The sequence below is a fragment of the Coffea eugenioides genome, chromosome 7 (assembly GCF_003713205.1).
Source record: "Coffea eugenioides isolate CCC68of chromosome 7, Ceug_1.0, whole genome shotgun sequence".
Lineage (NCBI taxonomy): Eukaryota > Viridiplantae > Streptophyta > Magnoliopsida > Gentianales > Rubiaceae > Coffea > Coffea eugenioides.
The window spans coordinates 22,107,207-22,125,557 of record NC_040041.1 but is presented as its reverse complement, the minus strand read 5'-3'; the positions used below and the strand labels follow the sequence as shown (position 1 = coordinate 22,125,557).

The 18,351-nt window shown below is 34.5% G+C and overlaps 1 protein-coding gene across 1 annotated transcript; it reads left to right on the top strand.

Annotated features, from left to right (window-relative positions):
- The first annotated feature begins 12,705 nt into the window (after positions 1-12,705).
- LOC113777141 (putative late blight resistance protein homolog R1B-17) lies at positions 12,706-17,526 on the top strand. The gene is made up of 2 exons (XM_027322182.1): positions 12,706-12,899; positions 17,328-17,526. The coding sequence occupies exons 1-2, from the start codon at positions 12,706-12,708 to the stop codon at positions 17,524-17,526; spliced, it is 393 nt and encodes a 130-aa protein (XP_027177983.1).
- Positions 17,527-18,351: the final 825 nt, after the last annotated feature.

Genomic DNA, 18,351 nt, shown 5'->3' with positions numbered 1-18,351 from the left:
AGTACTTATATAAAAAAAAAAGCTTCTAAACTTGTTACCTTAATTGTTTTTCTTAGTACTCCTTCTCAGTTGGAGGCTAAATACTTATATAAGCATACTCATGGGGTGCTATTATTAGTTAATGATGCAATAATGTTTCTCTAAATAAAGTTACTATCTTTTAGTTACAGACTGGCATTCATTAAAAGCAGAAAATCTACAATTGAAACTCCTTTAGATTTGCACCTAGAGTAAGTCAAATTACACGAGCATCCTGAAGCGGTAAATTTAGTAATCAATGTGTAGATTTTCTAATTAAAGTATGTAATAAGAACTCAAAGGAAAACTTTAACCAATGTGCTTCATATTTTTTTTTTCTAGCTTCTTTTGGTTTCCTTAATTAAATATTAGCTCCTCATTTTATTTGATTTTGGAATTGTGTTTCTTATTCTTTTGAAGAGTTAGTTTTGGACTTACGATACGGTGATTTTGTTCCCATTAAGCCAAAATACAGTTGAGCATGTAATTATTATTCTTAAAATATCATTTATTTTATTATTAAATGCATGCAATTATTTACTTTCAAGATTATTAAACAGAAAATATTCCAAAAGGTATTAGCTTCATTTGTAATTCTTCCAAGTTACCAATTATTTTTTAATAAAATAAAATTAGGTGTTAATGATAGTGAAATAACAGGAATTACTTTGAATTACAATTAGACATTGTAATTTTTTTTTATTAGAAATTTGCTGAAAGAATGTATTCGTCTTCATATGACACATCGCCATTCATCTTTCTATGCCTTCATTAGGGCATGAATTTGACACTTCATAACTAACTTTAGACACACCTCTGGTTAATCAGATTGACTTGAATGATCATTCCCAACAACTTTAAGACACTATCCAGTAGAGAAATTTGATAAGTGTATTGCTAAATATCTATAATAATGACTTGGGGAATAGTTTTAGCCAAAGAATAGTCAATTTTAGATTACTTTAAGAAGTTCAACCTCTTGATAGAGTAATAAATCCGATAAAAAAAATGTCAAATTTAGATAATTGCATAAAAATCTGATAATAATTAAATTCTATAATCTCTTCATTACTCTGCCAAATTAACTTTTAACTTCGCCTACATCAATTCAATTGTAATGACATGCACATAATAACTTACCTCACATATATTTATCACAAAAGGAAGAAAAAGAAATTTACATCCACTGGTAGGATTGATTTTCATTTTTCATAGCAAGTCTACCATCTTCAAGTCAAAATTGCACGCAGAATCCTAGTAGTTCTTTCTTGTTGCATTGATGATTGCAATCTTCCCCAACCAGTTTCATTAAGGCCCTATTTGATAACCCAATTCAGTACTTAAATTTAATAGATTCAGATCTTAACATATTCAGACCGTTTGATAACAAAAATTGAACATTTAAATTAATTGAGTGGCACTGAATTTCCTAGATAAAACTTACTCCCAAAATTAAGTGATAAGCTATTCACTTATTACTGAATATGATATGTATTCAAATATACTTAACAATTTAATAACTTAATTGATTCAGACTTCGGATTTCAGATTTTAGACTCCAGTTTTCAAATTTTAGTTTTATCAAACGCATTCTAAATAAACAACTTGATGCTGCGTCTCGTAGCTTTTCTTTTATTTTTAAACAATTAATATGAAATATATAATAGCAAAAAACAAAAAAAGGAGTTTGTATCGAGTGTCTAAAAAGTTTGGTTACTTGATTGGTTAAAGAACTAGTTTCCCAAATTAACCGATTAAGAAATTAGTAATACTCTATGACCCTTAAGTTATATTAGGAATACTCTTTGAAATATATTTAGTTTTTGAAGGCAGGAAAAAAATAAGAAAATAAATGAAAACATCAGTTACTAATAGCTGGATAGATGGTTTCTTATTTTTCTTCAGAATCCCGTTTGACTTTTTTTTTTTTAACTTAAAACATTTGTTACTCCTTAAAGACTATCTCCTGGGAACTTTTCTATTTGGTTGCGTGGCAGTTGTAGCATCCTGCTGCAAGCCCAAATACCAGTCCTCTACCTACTTTTGATCGTTAGGCCCGCCAAATTTGATGGCACAGGCCCATTTGTATTGTATGCAAGGGTGTCAAAATGGGTGACTTGTATGGGTTTGGATTGGGTAAAATGAGTAATGGGTATAAAGGAGTCAATCCATTTAATTAGATAGGTATAAATGGGTAAGTCAAAAAATGAATTGGATAACCCAATTACTCATTTATAACCCATTTATTTTAACTTTTTGTAAACTCATTTAAATTCATTTTTTTAAAATATTTATTTATAATGTTCAATAAACCTAATTACCAATTTTTTTTCATTTATACTCTATGTCACAAAATTACATATTATTTAATAATTGGATAATAAGAATATAAAAATTTGAACTAAGTACTATAAAAGTTAAGATAAAAACTTGATCCAAAAATTTTGAACCCCTAACATTTTTGTCATATATAAATTTAAAATTTCATTTTAGAAAGATAAGAAAAGAGGTTAAAACTTATCATAAATTGGTAATGTTGAAAAATGAGTAAGTTAACAAGCTATGAGAAAATAAAATAATAAGATAAAACTAACAAATAATAGTAATAATGAAACAAAAGTAGTTAACATCATGACAAAATGAAAAATCTGAAAAAAAAAATGGGTGGGGGAAGAGAAGAGACTTGGGGGGAAGAGAATTCTAAATGGGTTAATTGGATTTGATAGGTTACCTAATAATATCCATTTAATAAATGGGTATTATTGGGTAACCTATTTATACTCATATACAAAAATTTAAGATACTCATACCCATTTATTCATGGACGAGTATGGATAAATTTATTTAAGTGAGTTGGTTTGTCACCTATAATTTTATGGAGCCACCAGCAGCATCTTCGCTTAATGAAGTTTCAAGTGAAAGAAAGAAAAGTTCAGCGATATTGTCACTGTCACGCCCGCCATCTTTCCTAACAACACGTAAAAAGTAAAATAAAAAAGTCTTGCCGAAATGAGTATGCCAAAAGAAAAGAAGGAAGTCTTGATGGTGATGTGTTACAATTGTAAGATCATAATAACGTTGTAGAAATTTGAAATTCGGATTATATATGAATTTTTCTAACGGGCATGTGCACTTGTTAATAAACCTAAATTACATTTAATTTAACATGTGAATATACACAATCATAATTAATTGCAATATATAGTTAGATACTTATTCAAATTAATTACACTTTTTTAAAAAAGTAACACATGAAACTCATTTAACGAATATACATTGGGCATCAATTAATCAAACCACACTTATATATGTAAATATATAACTAGCTAACTAGATATATGCTTTAAAAATTTTATTGCAACTTGTAGTTGATAAATTGATCTTCACCACTTAATTGTTGTAAAAAATGTTCAACATGACAAATTCTCTTATGCTTATATCTGAAGCGCTCCTCTTTTTGTCGAGAACACCTTTGTTTTAATGGTTAAGGTTGAGATTTCAAAATTTAAAAGTTTTGAATTCTAATTCCCCCTTTCCTCCTACATTCTTAAATCTAGCCCTTTTCCGACTTCTCTTGCTATAAAGAAAAAAGAAAAAAAAAAGGCTTTCCTCTTTATTTATGGTTGTTTCCTCATGTTGTCCACCAGGTAACAAATAAGGTCATTTATGGTTTTTTTTTTTTCACTTCAATTTCACACTTTAATTTGCAATTCTACTTTTCATGTTTTTCCATTTTTTAAGCACATGTCTATCCTTAATATAACAATTAAAAATCCTGTTTACCCGTAACTCCAACTCCCCCTTTTTATTCTGTTAGGATATAGAAATTCAACAGTCAAACGAAAAACAAGTCTAAGCCTCCTCATACAGTAGTATGCTTGTTACAAATTGAAGTGGCCAATAGTCTTCTCCACTTTTTATCCTTAGGTTCGCCAAAGCAAATGCCCGTTGGCGCGATCTTTCCTTGATGAAGTTTCAAAAGGAAGGAGGAAAAAAAAATAAGTTGATTAATTGTTCCATTTCCTCTGCAGTTTATATATTATGTATCTTGAAGGAAAAATATAAACGAGGGAGTTAAAGAGGTGGAGAATAAAGGAATCATCATTGGATATTTATTTATTTGTCAGTTTCTTAGTTTTTGAACTATATATTTATTTTTTTGAAGACAGGGAAAACAAAAAAAGAAAGGGAATGAAAACATCTGTTACTAATAGCTGGATGGATGGATTTTTATTTTTTCTTTGGAATCCCTTTTGATATATATATTTTTTGGACTACAAACATATGTTCTTCCACAAGACTAATCTGGTGGGAACCCCAGTGCGGCTAACCTGATTTATAATTAATCTGGTTTTATTCATTTTTTGTGATGCACATTGATTAAATATTTTAATTTGATCGAATATTGTAGTGCTTAGGGGTGGGCAAAATTATCCGCTAACCCGAAAACCCGTCATATCCGATCCGATCCGATCCGAAAATTAGGATATCCGATTTTTATTATTTGATCGGGTCAAAAGAGGGTCGGGTATCCGCTAAGATGCGGGGCGGGTTAGGGTCACATAATTAAAAATCCGCGGGTACCCGATCCGCCCCTCATATATATATATTTTTTATTTTTATTTTTATACACACACTATAAAATAATAAGTTATAACTAAATAAGTAATTTTATTGAACAAATTGCATTACAAATATGAGAGACTATAGTTTATTTACAAGATTCATTTGTAAAAGTCATGATCTTATATTTTATAGAAAAAAGTTTAATTAATGTGGAACATATATATTAAAAATTATGTTACTTATTTCAAACTTTTATTGATTTTGAATTCTTTTAATTTTTTTCCTTTATCTTATATTCTCTTCATATGCTTGTTTCTTGGTAGGAAACCTTTTTATAGAAAAAAAAATTATTAAATTTTAGATGAATGTGTAAAATATAAAATTAAATTAGTATAAATCATTTTTTAAAAAAAAAAATAAATGATAAACGGGACGGGTCGGGTACCCGCCCCATTCACCATTTGGCTGATCCGACCCGCACCTTGCGGGTCAGCCATTTTCTGACCCTTACCCGCCTCGCATATCAGCGGGTACCCGTATAGACCCGCGCCCACCCCTAGTAGTGCTGCAGATTGATTTTCTTTCTCTCTTTCTCTTATCCGTTAAAAAAAAATATTGGCAATAATATGATTGCTAATGGCAATTTGCCCATCTTGAAATGCATTATACTCTTTGAATTGCTCGTTCAAATTTCCTCTATTAAAAAGGTTGTGGTAAAAGGTATTTGTTGCGTATTTGCAACATAAGAAAGCCTTCAGCTCCTTAGCTGAATACATCCCTAATTTTTTAAACATTTGTTAATCAAAATTTCTGAGATTGATTAACTCAATATGCATCGTATCCTCAAAAATAGAGAGTCTCAACTCCTGACAGCAATGTGTTAATATCATTGTTGGATCATAAGAAAGTTGTAGATCTTGAATATCAATAGCTAAACAGAAAGAAATCTGATATCAAAGTGAAAAGCAGGTACCATGATGAAAATCTCCTCGGTGAGTAGCACTAGTCGCTTTGATTCTGCTTTAGATCATCTGGATTGGATAAAAAAGACTCTCAAGTTTCAGCTCAATTTTGATATCTGGAAATTGAAGATGGGGATTGTTAGGACCGGTGCAAGAATAAACAAACTAAATTTATAATAAAATAGGCCGTATAACCGACCATATAATACTTAGACGGTATAACCGACCATATAATGATTAGGCGGTAAAGCCGACCATATAAAAGGGTTGTGGCAACTCAATAAAGACAAAATAATAAAGCAAATAAAAGACACAGAAGATTTACGTGGTTCGGTCAAATTGACCTACATCCACGGGCGGAGAAGGAGCAATATTTATACTATGAAGAAAAAATACAAAAGCCGTGGGAAAGTGGTTTCTAGGCCAAAAAACACTTATAAAAGGTTTAGAAAATATTTCTAAACACAAAACAATAGAACCTAAAATATTTGACTACAAATAGACTAGATGACTCAAGAAGTTAATAGCCATATAACTCTCTTGAGTGGTGCAATTGATTCTTTTATAAACCCCTTCTATTTATAGGCTCTCCAACAAAGCCTTCCTACTGTCTGCTGCAATGTGGGATGAAAGGAAGAAAACTTCCTTACGCAGCATCTGATGTGGGACAAAGAATTTTGCCACACAAGGTCAAACCTTGCGGCTCAACAAATCTCCATCTTGGCATAATTTTGAGTCCCATCATCGACAATAGTAAAACTGCTCCATCTTCTCCACATAAGCCCCAATGGGCCTAAATCACCAACAATGAATACCAACCAAATTCAAGCATTGCTTGAACTTGTAAATTGGAAGAGACTTCGTAAACATATCGACTGGATTGTCCTTAGTATTGATTTTCTGAATAAGAACCTTTCCTTCAGCAGATATCCCGAATGAAGTGATACTTCACATCAATGTATTTCGTCCTCTCATGATACATCTGATCTTTAGTCAAGTGTATGGCACTTTGACTATCACAGTGAATAACAGTAACATCTTGATGTAGACTAAACTCGCTAAATAAACTCTTCAACCACAAGACTTCTTTGATTGCCTCGGTCACAGCCATATATTCTGCTTCTGTAGTAGACAAAACTACGACAGGTTGTAGAGTAGCTTTCCAACTAACAGCACAACCGCCAATGCAAACTACATAGATTGAAAGTGATCTTCTCCTGTCAAGATTCCCAACGTAGTCTGAGTCTACAAAACCAACCAAAGTGTTATTATTTCTTCCAAACTCCAAACATGCATTTGAAGTACCTCGCAAGTATCTGAGAATCCACTTCACAGCCTGCCAATGTGCTTTACCAGGGCAGGACATATATCTGCTAACAACACTGACTGCATGTGAGATATTTGGACGAGTACAAACCATTGCACACATAACACTGCCGACTGCACTGGAATAAGAAACCTGTGCCATATAATCTTCCTCTTCATCTGATTGTGGTGATTGAGCAACTGATAGCCGAAAATGGCTAACAAGAGGAGTAGATACTGGTTTAGCATCTTTCATGCCAAAACGCTCTAAGACTTTCTCAAGGTAATTTTTCTGGGTCAAGAACAACTTTCTTACTCCTCGATCTCTCTTGATATCCATGCCAAGAATTTTCTTAGCTGCTCCCAAATCTTTCATTTCAAATTCACTATTTAACTACAGATTCAAAGTGTGAATTTCTGGCAAATTTTTGGCAGTAATGAGCATGTCATCAACATAAAGCAGCACATAAATGAAAGAATCATCATTTAACTTCCGGAAGTAAACACAACTATCATACATGCTCCTCAAATAATCATGACCCAACATAAAGGAATCAAACCTTTTATATCATAGTCTTGGAGACTGCTTCAATCCATATAAGGATTTCTTCAACAAGTAAATATGGTCTTCCTTACCTTCAATCTCAAAACCTTGGGGTTGCTTCATATAAATTTGTTCTTCAAGTTCGCCATGCAAAAAAGCTATCTTAACATTAAGCTACTTTAACTCCAAATCATACATGGCAACTAAAGCAAGTAAAATACGAATAGGGCTATGTTTAACAACAGGTGAGAATACATCATTAAAATCAACACATTGTACCTGACTAGAGCCCTTTGCAACTAATCGTGCTTTATACCTTGCATCTTCCACCCCTGGAATACCTTCCTTTTTCTTGAAAACCCACTTGCAACCAACTATTTTCTTATTTGACGATGGCTTTACAAGAACCCAAGTTTGAATTTCTTCATTCATCGCAATCAACCACTTTGCAGAATCATCACAAGAAACTACTTCTGAATAGGTGGAAGGCTCACCAATTGCATCAGTTTCTTCTGCAACAGACAAAGCATATGCAACTAAATTTGCATAGCTTTGTGGTGGTCGAATGTCTCTCCTTTGTCTATCTCTGACTATGGAATACTCATCTTCTTCTGAATTATTTTCAACAGTAGATTCAGGTGCATCTACTAGCACTTGCTGAATAGAAGATTTGGACTGAGAAGGACCAGAACTGCCAATATCAAGCTCCACCTGCTTCTGTGTATTATCAGTAGTACAAGAACTAGAAGACTCCTTCTTGGAAGATAACACAGACAATTCATCAAAAGTAACATCTCTACTGATTACAAATTTTAAAGATTTGGGATCAGAATACCATAATCTGTATCCTTTCACCCCAGAAGCATACCCAAGAAAAATGCACTTTTTAACCCTAAACTTCAATTTTCCATCATTCACGTGCATGTATGCTGGACACTCAAAAACTTTTAAATTGGAGTAATCAGCAGGAGTACCTGACCAAACTTTCTCATGAGTTTTGAAATCAAGAGATGCAGAAGGAGAACGATTGACAATATAACAGGCCATATTGATCGCCTCTGCCCAAAAGTCGTTTGTCAATCCTGTATTGGAGATCATACATCTTGCTCTTTTCAAAAGCGTTCTGTTCATACGTTCGGTCACACCATTTTATTGAGGCGTCATCCTGATGGTGTGATGCCGAACAATTCCTTCATTTTGCAGAATCTATCAAATTCATTTCCACAAAATTCCATACCATTATATGTTCTCAACCGCTTAATGTGTTTTCCTATTTGTTTCTCAATCAAAACTTTTCATTACTTGAAAGTTAGGAAAACATCATTTTTATGCTTAAGAAAATAGACCCAAACTTTTCTTGAATAATCATCAATGAAAGTCAATATGTACCCGGTACCACCTTTAGAAGGAGCACGAGAAGGACCCCATAGATCTGAATGAATTTAATCAAGAATACCTTTTGTCTTGTGAATTGCTGGTGAACTGAAACTGACTCTTTTTTGCTTCCCAAAAATACAATGTTCACAGAATTCCAATGGTCCGGTACTTTGTCCACAAAGAAGTCCTCTTTTGCTCAGTATGCCCAAGTCTTTTTCGCTCATGTGCTCCAAACGCATATGTCATAATTTGGTGATGTCTGTATCTGACAAAAATGATGTTGAAACAGCAGTAGCACCTATAACAGTAGATCCCTGCAAAATATATAAAGTACTAGATCTGTGTGCCTTCATAACAACAAGAGCATCTCGAGTGATTTTGAGAACTCCATTTTCACCTGAATACCTGCACCCAATAGACTCAACAGTGCCCAAGGAGATGAAATTTTTCTTCAAATCTGGAACATGTCTAACATTTGTGAGCATCCTCACAATACCATCGTACATTTTAATCTGGATTGTGCCTTTGCCAACAACTTTACAAATGGCGTTGTTACCCATTAAGACAACTCCACTTTCAGTTGATTCATATATTGAAAATCAGTCCTTATTGGGACACATATGATACAAACAACTCGAATCTAAAATCCACTCACTGTTAGACCTAAAATTATTTTTCGTTGCACAGAAAATGGTTCCATCATTCTCATTAGCTGTTATACTAGCCTCAGCGGATTCAGTATTTTTCTCAACAAATTTTTCTTTTTGCTTTTCTTTATTTTTCAATTTAAAACATTCAGAGATAATATAGCCCTTCTTTTTACAATAGTTGCATACCACATTTTTATGTCTGGACTTAGATCTACTTCTATTTTCTGTATTTCTCTTTTCAGATCTACCCCGAATAAACAAGCCATCGACTTGACTCCCACTAGTTTTCTCAGTAATATCCCTATCTATCTGCTCTTTAGATTTTAATGCAAATTTAATTTCCCGATACGAAATTGTTTCCTTTCCATAAATCATAGTACCACGAAAATGCTTAAAGAACTGGGGAAGCGAACACAAAAGTAATAGGGCTTGATCTTCATCATTAATTTTCGAATCTATATTCTCCAAATCCATAATAATGGAATCAAATTTATGAAGATGGGAGAGTATAGATGTAACTTCAGACATCCGAAGCATATACAAACTCTGCTTCAGATATAGCCGATTCTCGACTGTCTTTTTCATATACAAGACTTTCAATTTATCCTACATAACCTTGGCCGAATTCTCCATTGCTACCTCATGCAATACCTCATCGGAGAGATTTAAGATTATGTTGGATCTGGCCCTCTTATCCATATCAGCGAAATCCGCATCCTTTATATCTTCTGACTTTTTCTCAATTTTCTAAATTGCCAAGTCAACTCCGTCTTGAATAAGAATGGCCTCCATCTTGAGCTGCCATATTCTGAAGTTAACATTCCTGTCGAATTTCTCGACAACCGTCTTTGTTATCGTCATTGTTGCAACAAAATTTGTAACTTGAAATTTGTCTCAAAAAACTGGCCAAACAAATATGCAAGTCTTGTGAGCGGACTCCACGAGATAAGTGGGCCCCATGGGATGAATGGACCCCACAAGGTGAGCGGGTCCCACGGATAGACGGACCCCACAGGATAGACGAGCCCCACCAGATGAACGGGCCCCACAGGATTAACGGGCCCCACGAGATGAACTTGTCTTACAAAAATATATCAATCAATTCTGATACCAATTTGTTAGGACCGGTCTAGGAATAAACAAACTAAAATTATAACAAAATAGGCGATATAATCGACCATATAATACTTAGGCGATATAACCAACCATATAATGATTAGGCGGTAAAACCGACCATATAAAAGGGTTGTGGCAACCCAATAAAGATAAAATAATAAAGCAAATAAAAGACATAGAAGATTTACGTGGTTCGGTCAAATTGACCTACGTCCACGGGCGGAGGATGAGCAATATTTCTACTATGAAGAAGAAATACAAAAGCCGTAAGAATGTAGTTCTTAGACTAAAAAGTACTTATAAAAGGTTTAGAAAATATTCCTAAACACAAAACGAGAGAGCGTAAAATATTTGACTACAAATGGGTTAGATGACTCAAGAAACTAATAGCCCATATAACTCTCTTGAGTGGTGCAATTGATTCCTTCATAAACCCTTTCTATTTATAGGCTCTCCAACGAAGCCTTCCTGCTGTCTGCTGCAATGTGGGATGAAAGGAAGAAAACTTCCTTATGCAGCATCTGATGTGGGACGAAGAATTTTGCCACACAAGGTCAAACCTTGCAGCTCAACAGGGATAAGTCTATTGAAAACCTTTGATCTCTATATTAGATGGTGTAGGAGGAGGAGGAGCAATCAGTTTATGTGTTTGGAATCCGATAAGGAGGAAAATGGTGATGCTAACTCTGACAGTTCGAGACTTAGCAGTATTTCGTTCAGGATTCAAGAACTGGTTAGGGGGATAACACGTGGACTTGACTCTGCCTTTTTTAGATATATTCAGTCTAGTGCATCAGATCATAGTGACATCAGACCTGAGCTCGCTAGATTCGAGGAAAATATGTGGTTGTTTTTTGATTCAGATATCAAGGAATTCACCATCATAATTTGTTGCTCTACTACTCGCTGGGAGATTTACAACTAGTTGTAGATTTTATTGATTCCATTTTAGAGAATCTGAATCATCTTTATAGCACATATTACAAATTTGATGAAGATCTGAAAATTGTAATGCGAACCCTTCAAGAGAAGCTAATGCACTTGAAGAGTTTCATTCGCTTTGCAACATTACAAGGTGTTGAGGGTGTGCAATTAAAAGATCTGTTGGTTTATGTTGAAGTTGTGGCTGTCAATGCTGCAAGCCTGATCTGTAGATCTTGGTTTCAACTGTGCAATGAGATGAAAACTGAAATTTCTCAACTGATACACAAGAAGATTGATCCCAGTGATCCCGAAGTCCAAGAAACTTATGTCCATGTCTTGGCAGTTTCCAAGTTATCAAGATCGTCCTACACTTTGGCTATGAAGGAGAATAAGCATCAATTTGCTGAATTTGTTGATTATCTCCTGCATAGTCTTATGGAGATATTAGAATCTTATAACAGTTTCCTAGTTCCAGTGAAGGAACAAATGCTAAAACTCCAAGTGGGAGTAAGATTCCTGATTGTCCTTCTTAGCTGGCAGCAACAGAAGTTTGATGAGCTAAATGATGAGATGAAGGATCTCATTGGAGTTGTGGTCTCTGATGCAGGAATTGTGATTTTCTCCCTTTTCTGTGAATGAAATGAAAGAAGGCTCGCCAAAGGCAACAGATCTGGCGCTTTCTCATTTGGTTCAAGTGCTCTAGTTGATCATTGCAGAAGTTGGACACATTTGTCTACTACCATCGTTATAATCACTTAGTTTCCCTAGGACTAACGAGCTTGGCTCTCTTGATTTTCTTCTAGAAACTCTCAACGAACTAGCAAGCTCTACACTTGATTCAATTGCTTTCCCAAATGATCAATTATGCAGAATCCTAGAAGATCTTGTATTCTTAAGATCTTTCCTAGGAAATATTGTAGAGCAGCGCAGCTGGAATGAAAAACTCCAAGCTCTTTGTAGTCGTATTGTGAAGGTTGCATACAGTGTAGAATTCAAAATTGACTCTGCACTAGTTGGTGATCAACATGAACATTGTTTGGATGCTGTTGCTGGAGATATCAAGCATATGAAGATAGAGGCTGAAAAGATCTATAATAGCATAAGATATGATAGTGAAACCCAGGGAGTTACCAAGACTACCATTAACATGCCATCATAAGTTACTGCTTCAATATCCAACGAAACTCTGGTGGGTCTCAATGATGAGGTAGAAAGTATAATTGATAGACTTGTGGGAGGATCAATGCAGTTGGATATTGTTGCCATTGTGGGTATGCCTGGGCTTGGGAAGACAACATTAGCCAGTAAAGTTTACAGTGATCATTTGGTATTGTTCCACTTCCACATTCATGCTTGGTGTTATGTCTCTCACGGATATAGCAAGCGTAGTTTGTTAGTTAAGATATTGTGTTGTTTTGACGGTGGGAACTCCATCCAGTATGTTGACCTTGGTCCCTAACTTTTGATGTTTACAAAACAATGGATAATTCTAATATCTCTTCAAGAATTATTTTCAACTATGAAGCAAATCAGGTTCAAAGATCAAGTGCAATCGAAAGAGACAAAGGCTGTTGAAAGCTGTTGGACGCTTGGATCAGACGTCCGATAATCATTGCGCAACTTCGGACGCATGAAGAACTCTACCACCGGACGTCTGAAGGAAATAAGACATTCCCCCTGGATCACTGACCTCGATCGAATGCAAGTATCGGACGTTCGATAGGATCCTTCAAAGTCGACGAAACCATCAGACGCTGAATATGTCTCCACCGGACGTCCGATAGAAACAAGATGATTTCTCAAATCTCTTTGTTTGCTGTTGCACGCACAAAGAGCTTGCACCGGACGTCCGATAGAATTGAAGAAAATTTTTCAAACTCACTGCCTGCTGTCGGACGCAAAAAATAGGAGTACCGGACGTCCGATACTCCAACGGCTAGTTGACTCTTCAGCTACTTTCAATCCGTTGGAAATATTAATGTGGCACATTCTTGGTCCTATATAAATAGTGGTTGGTTAGATATTTCAAACAACTTTGACACACTGAAGATACAAAAGATCTAGAGTGATTTTAGTGAGAAAATACTCTACAAGGAAGATTTGTAGTTTTAGTGGTGTGAGATTCATTGTAAGCTTTTCATTTGTGAGTGAATACTTCATGAGTGTAGCTCTGCGAGAGTTGTCCTGAGGGATAGTAAAACGTCCTAACTTGATTGAGTGGAGTTCGGGGCAAGGAGGAGGTGAACCTTCCTTTGTACACAGGGTGATTGTAATTTATCAACTTGAAAAAGGTTGTTTCAATTAATCTACAAGCTCAAGGAGGAGTTGGGTAGTTAATTGGTTTGCAATTCTTTCCTTTTTATTTAGGATGTGAACCTTCTTTTGTACACAAAAGTGATTGTAATTCATCAACTTGAAGAAGGTTGTTTCAATTAATCTACAAGCTCAAAGAGGAGTTGGGTAGTTAATTGGTTTGCAATTCTTTCCTTTTTATTTACTTATTGTTACGTTTGTGATCTTTACATTGTTTATCTCTTCCACTTGGTTGTCTTCGATTCTTACAATTTGTATCAGAGCTTAGTCTCCTAGAGATTAAACTCAAGCGGCTTAGGAGTAATGATGACAATCAATAATGCTATATTTTTTGGAAGGACAATTTGTGATTAGACCACCTATGTTTAATGGGTCAAATTATATGAGTTGGAAAGAAAGAATGATTATTTTCTTGCAATCGATTGATATTGAATTGTGGTTTATTATTAGTGAAAGTCCATATGATGCCTCTGTTATAGATGAAAATACTCATAGATCTAGACAAAAAATAAGAAGTGAACTGACTGCTGTGGATAGAGCTCATTTCACCTTAAATGCAAAAGTCATGAATGTGTTATATTGTGCTTTAGACTCAAATGAATCTATTAGAATCAAGGGTTGCAAGTTAGCTAAAGAAATTTAGGATAAATTGAGAGAAATTCATGAACGTAGTGAGAATGTTAGAGAACAAAAGAAGTCTATTCTAGTTACAAAGTATGAATCCTTCAAGATGGAACCTCATGAAAACATTGATAAGATGTATTGTAGATTCAATGATCTCATTAAGGATTTGAAGGTGCTGGAAAAGGAATACTCTCTAGGTGAGAAAAATAGAAAAATTCTGAATGCTTTATCGAAGGATTGGGAGAGTAAAGTGACTGCCATTGAGGAAGCCAAAGATCTAAATACCTTGCCTATTGAATCTCTCATTAATTCACTGACTTCTTATGAGCTAAAACTCAAGTCCAAGGTGCAGGAAGAAGAAGACACAAAAGTGAGAAAGAATATTGCTCTGAAGGCTTCACAAGATGAAAATGATACAGCCTCCGTGAGTGAAGATGACATGGAAGGTGATGATAGTGATATTGCACTCATCACACGAGGTTTCAAAAGAATACTCAACAAGAGGAGATTTAGAAAAGGTGAACCTAGTAACTCCTTCCCGAATCAGTCCAACAACTTGAGAAACAAAGGGAAGCCAGAGTTCAACAAAAAGTAAACTGATAAGTGCTTTGAATGCGGCCAACCTGGACACTATGCAAGTGAGTGTCCAGTGGTGAAGAAGAAAGAAGGAAGAAAATCAAGATTCAACAATTTTCAGTTCACATGAAATGAGAAAGAAAATCAAGATTCAACAATTTTCAGTTCACATGGAATGAGTGCAACTCCGATGGTGAAATTGATGAGGAAGAAGAATCTGCTCAATTGACTTTCACGGCCATTGGAGATGATGAGGTAATAACTTGTAACTCTCAATTTGATAGTGATAATAAAACTGATGATGATCTTGAATCTTTCATTATAAAATTGCATGATAATTTGAAAGAATCTTATGCTAGAAACAAGGAATTAAAGCATAAAATAAGCTTTCTTCTTCAGGACAATGCACGTTTTTTCAAGAAAACAAAAAACTGAAAACTGAAAGTGATTTTTTAAAAAAGAGTGAGACTGTTTTACACTTTGAACTTGATAGAAAAACAAGACTTTATGAAATGTTCAAAAAGAACAAGGTGATTTGAAAAGAAGAATGGATAATTTAAATGAGTTGCTCCAACATAAAAAACAAGACTGTTTTCAAAGTAATAAATCAAAACCTCATTTTGGCGCTTATCAGAAGAAGATAAATTCTGCTGCAAATGAATTTGCTATTTATAAGAGAAGACAAGTAAGATTTATTAAACCTATTCATGTAAATAACTCTTTGGTTATATGTAATTTTTGTTGTCAAAAAGATCACATGAAAGTGATTGTTATGTGTGGAAGAATATGAAAAGAGGCATGAAATGCATGTGGATAGTTAGACATGATGCTAACTCTAACAAGTAGGAGATATTGATAAGATTGATGAGTTTCTTGTTCATAATATTTTTTTTATAATTTTCTTTTGATGTTTCTGATATTTTGAACTGAGTTTTCCTTGATATTTTTGTATATTACTGAAGTTTTATGATGACAAAAAGGGAGAGAAATGGATGCTATATGAAAGGGGGAGTTATTCTGAGATTATAGTTTAGATGCAATGTGTGAGGGGGAGCTTATGCTCATGTGCTCAATCTTTTTCCTTCTTCCATCCATTGTTTTGTCATCATAAAAAAGGGGGAGAATATTGACCTTAGTCCCTAACTTTTGATGTTTACAAAATAATAGATAATTCTAATATCTCTTCAAGAATTATTTTTAGCTGTGAAGCAAATCAAGTTCAAAGATCAAGTGCAATTGAAAGGGACAAAGGCTGTTGAAAGCTGTCGGACGCTTGGATCGGACGTTCGATAATCATTGCGCAACTTCGGACGCATGAAGAACTCTACCACCGGACGTCCGAAGGAAATAAAACATTCTCCCTGGATCACTGACCTCGATCGGACGCAAGCATCGGACGTCTGATAGGATCCTTCAAAGTTGACGAAACCATCGGACGCTGAATATGTCTCCACCGGACGTCCGATAGAAACAAGATGATTTCTCAAATCTCTTTGTTTGCTGTCGGACGCACAAAGAGCTTGCACCGGACGTCCGATAGAATTGAAGAAAATTTCTCAAACTCACTGCATACTGTCGGACGCAAAAAACAGGAGTATCGGATGTCCGATACTCCAATGGCTAGTTGACTCTTCAGCTACTTTCTATCCGTTGGAAGCATTAATGTGGCACTTTCTTGGTCCTATATAAATAGTGGTTGGTCAGATACTTCAAACAACTTTGACACACTAAAGATACAAAAGATCTAGAGTGATTTTAGTGAGAAAATACCCTATAAGGAAGATTTGTAGTCTTAGTGGTGTGAGATTCATTGTAAGCTTTTCATTTGTGAGTGAATACTTCATGAGTGTAGCTCTGCGAGGGTTGTCCTGAGGGATAGTAAAATGTCCTAACTTGACCGAGTGGAATTCAGGGTAAGGAGGAGGTGAACCTTCCTTTGTACACAAGAGTGATTGTAATTCATCAACTTAAAGAAGATTGTTTCAATTAATCTACAAGCTCAATGAGGAGTTAGGTAGTTAATTGGTTTGCAATTCTTTCCTTTTTATTTAGGAGGTGAACCTTCCTTTGTACACAAAAATGATTGTAATTCATCAACTTGAAGAAGCTTGTTTCAATTAATCTACAAGCTCAATGAGGAGTTGGGTAGTTAATTAGTTTGCAATTCTTTTCTTTTCATTTACTTATTGTTACGTTTGTGATCTTTACATTGTTTATCTCTTCCACTTAGTTGTCTTCGATCCTTACACAGTATCTTAAGATGAATGAAGATGATATGGCTGACAAACTCCGCTAGTTTTTGAAGAGAAATACATATCTCATTGTTTTGGATAATGTTTGGGACACTGACAGGTGGGATTTGTTGAAACACTCCTTGCCAGATGATTGCAATGGAAGCAGGCTACTCACCAGCAGAATTCAGAATTTATCTTTGCAAATTAAACCTAATAGCAAACCTCACCACCTTCGCTGGCTCACTAATAAAAGAGAGTTTGGAATTGCTGCAGAAGAAGCTATTTGCCAAAGAAGGTTGTCCTCCAACATTAAGTGAAGTTATGCTACGCATAGCGAGATACTGTAAGGGACTACCTCTTGCAGTTGTCCTTGTTGCTGGAATTCTTGCTACTACTCAGCAAGAGTCACAAGCAGGGATGCAGAGAGCCAAAATATGTTTTCACAGATTAGTATGTGTGAGAACTCGAGAAATCATGTGTAAGCTTTGCATTTATTTTATTTTACTTACCTTGAGCTTAGAAATATGTCATATAATGAATAAGTGGTTAATTAAATGCTTAATTGAATTCTTATCAAAATTGAGAATTTAAAAATATCCTGATAACGGTGTAAGGGGAATGGAGTATATATAAGTCATAATTAATATTGGATTGAGAAAGTTCATTAGATTGAATGAGTATACAAGTTAATTTTGAAGACAGGTATGTTTTATGGTTTGAAAATGATTAAGATAATAAGTTGATATAAAAGGGATAAATGAATATTATGAATGTTAAATTTATATATAAGGCCAAACTTGATTTTAATAGTTTAAATAATAAAGGAAGTATGATAAGTGATCACTTACAAATTATTAATTTGCTCAAGAAGTAGGCTATCCTGTTTAAATGTCCCGTTTCTTCAGGAGAATGAATTTTGTCTTTGAATAAATATGTAAACACAATTTTAAAATCGCAAACACGTTAAATGTGCAAAATATTGAGTATTCTCAAATTGGACTACGTGAATATATTTTACTCTATGTACTAAACTTATTAGTTTTGCTACTTTAAATTCATATTTCAATGGTAAACTATTTCTTTGACCTAACAATTAATCTCTCTGAACTCTAGTATTGTAATTAATTGTTTTGAAATAAAGT

Bases quoted from the DNA above. Each gene is read 5' to 3' on its own strand.
- LOC113777141 (XM_027322182.1), top strand. From the start codon at position 12,706: ATGCAGTTGGATATTGTTGCCATTGTGGGTATGCCTGGGCTTGGGAAG. The intron at 12,900-17,327 runs GTATGTTGACCT...GGACACTGACAG, and splicing joins GACGGTGGGAACTCCATCCA to GTGGGATTTGTTGAAACACT.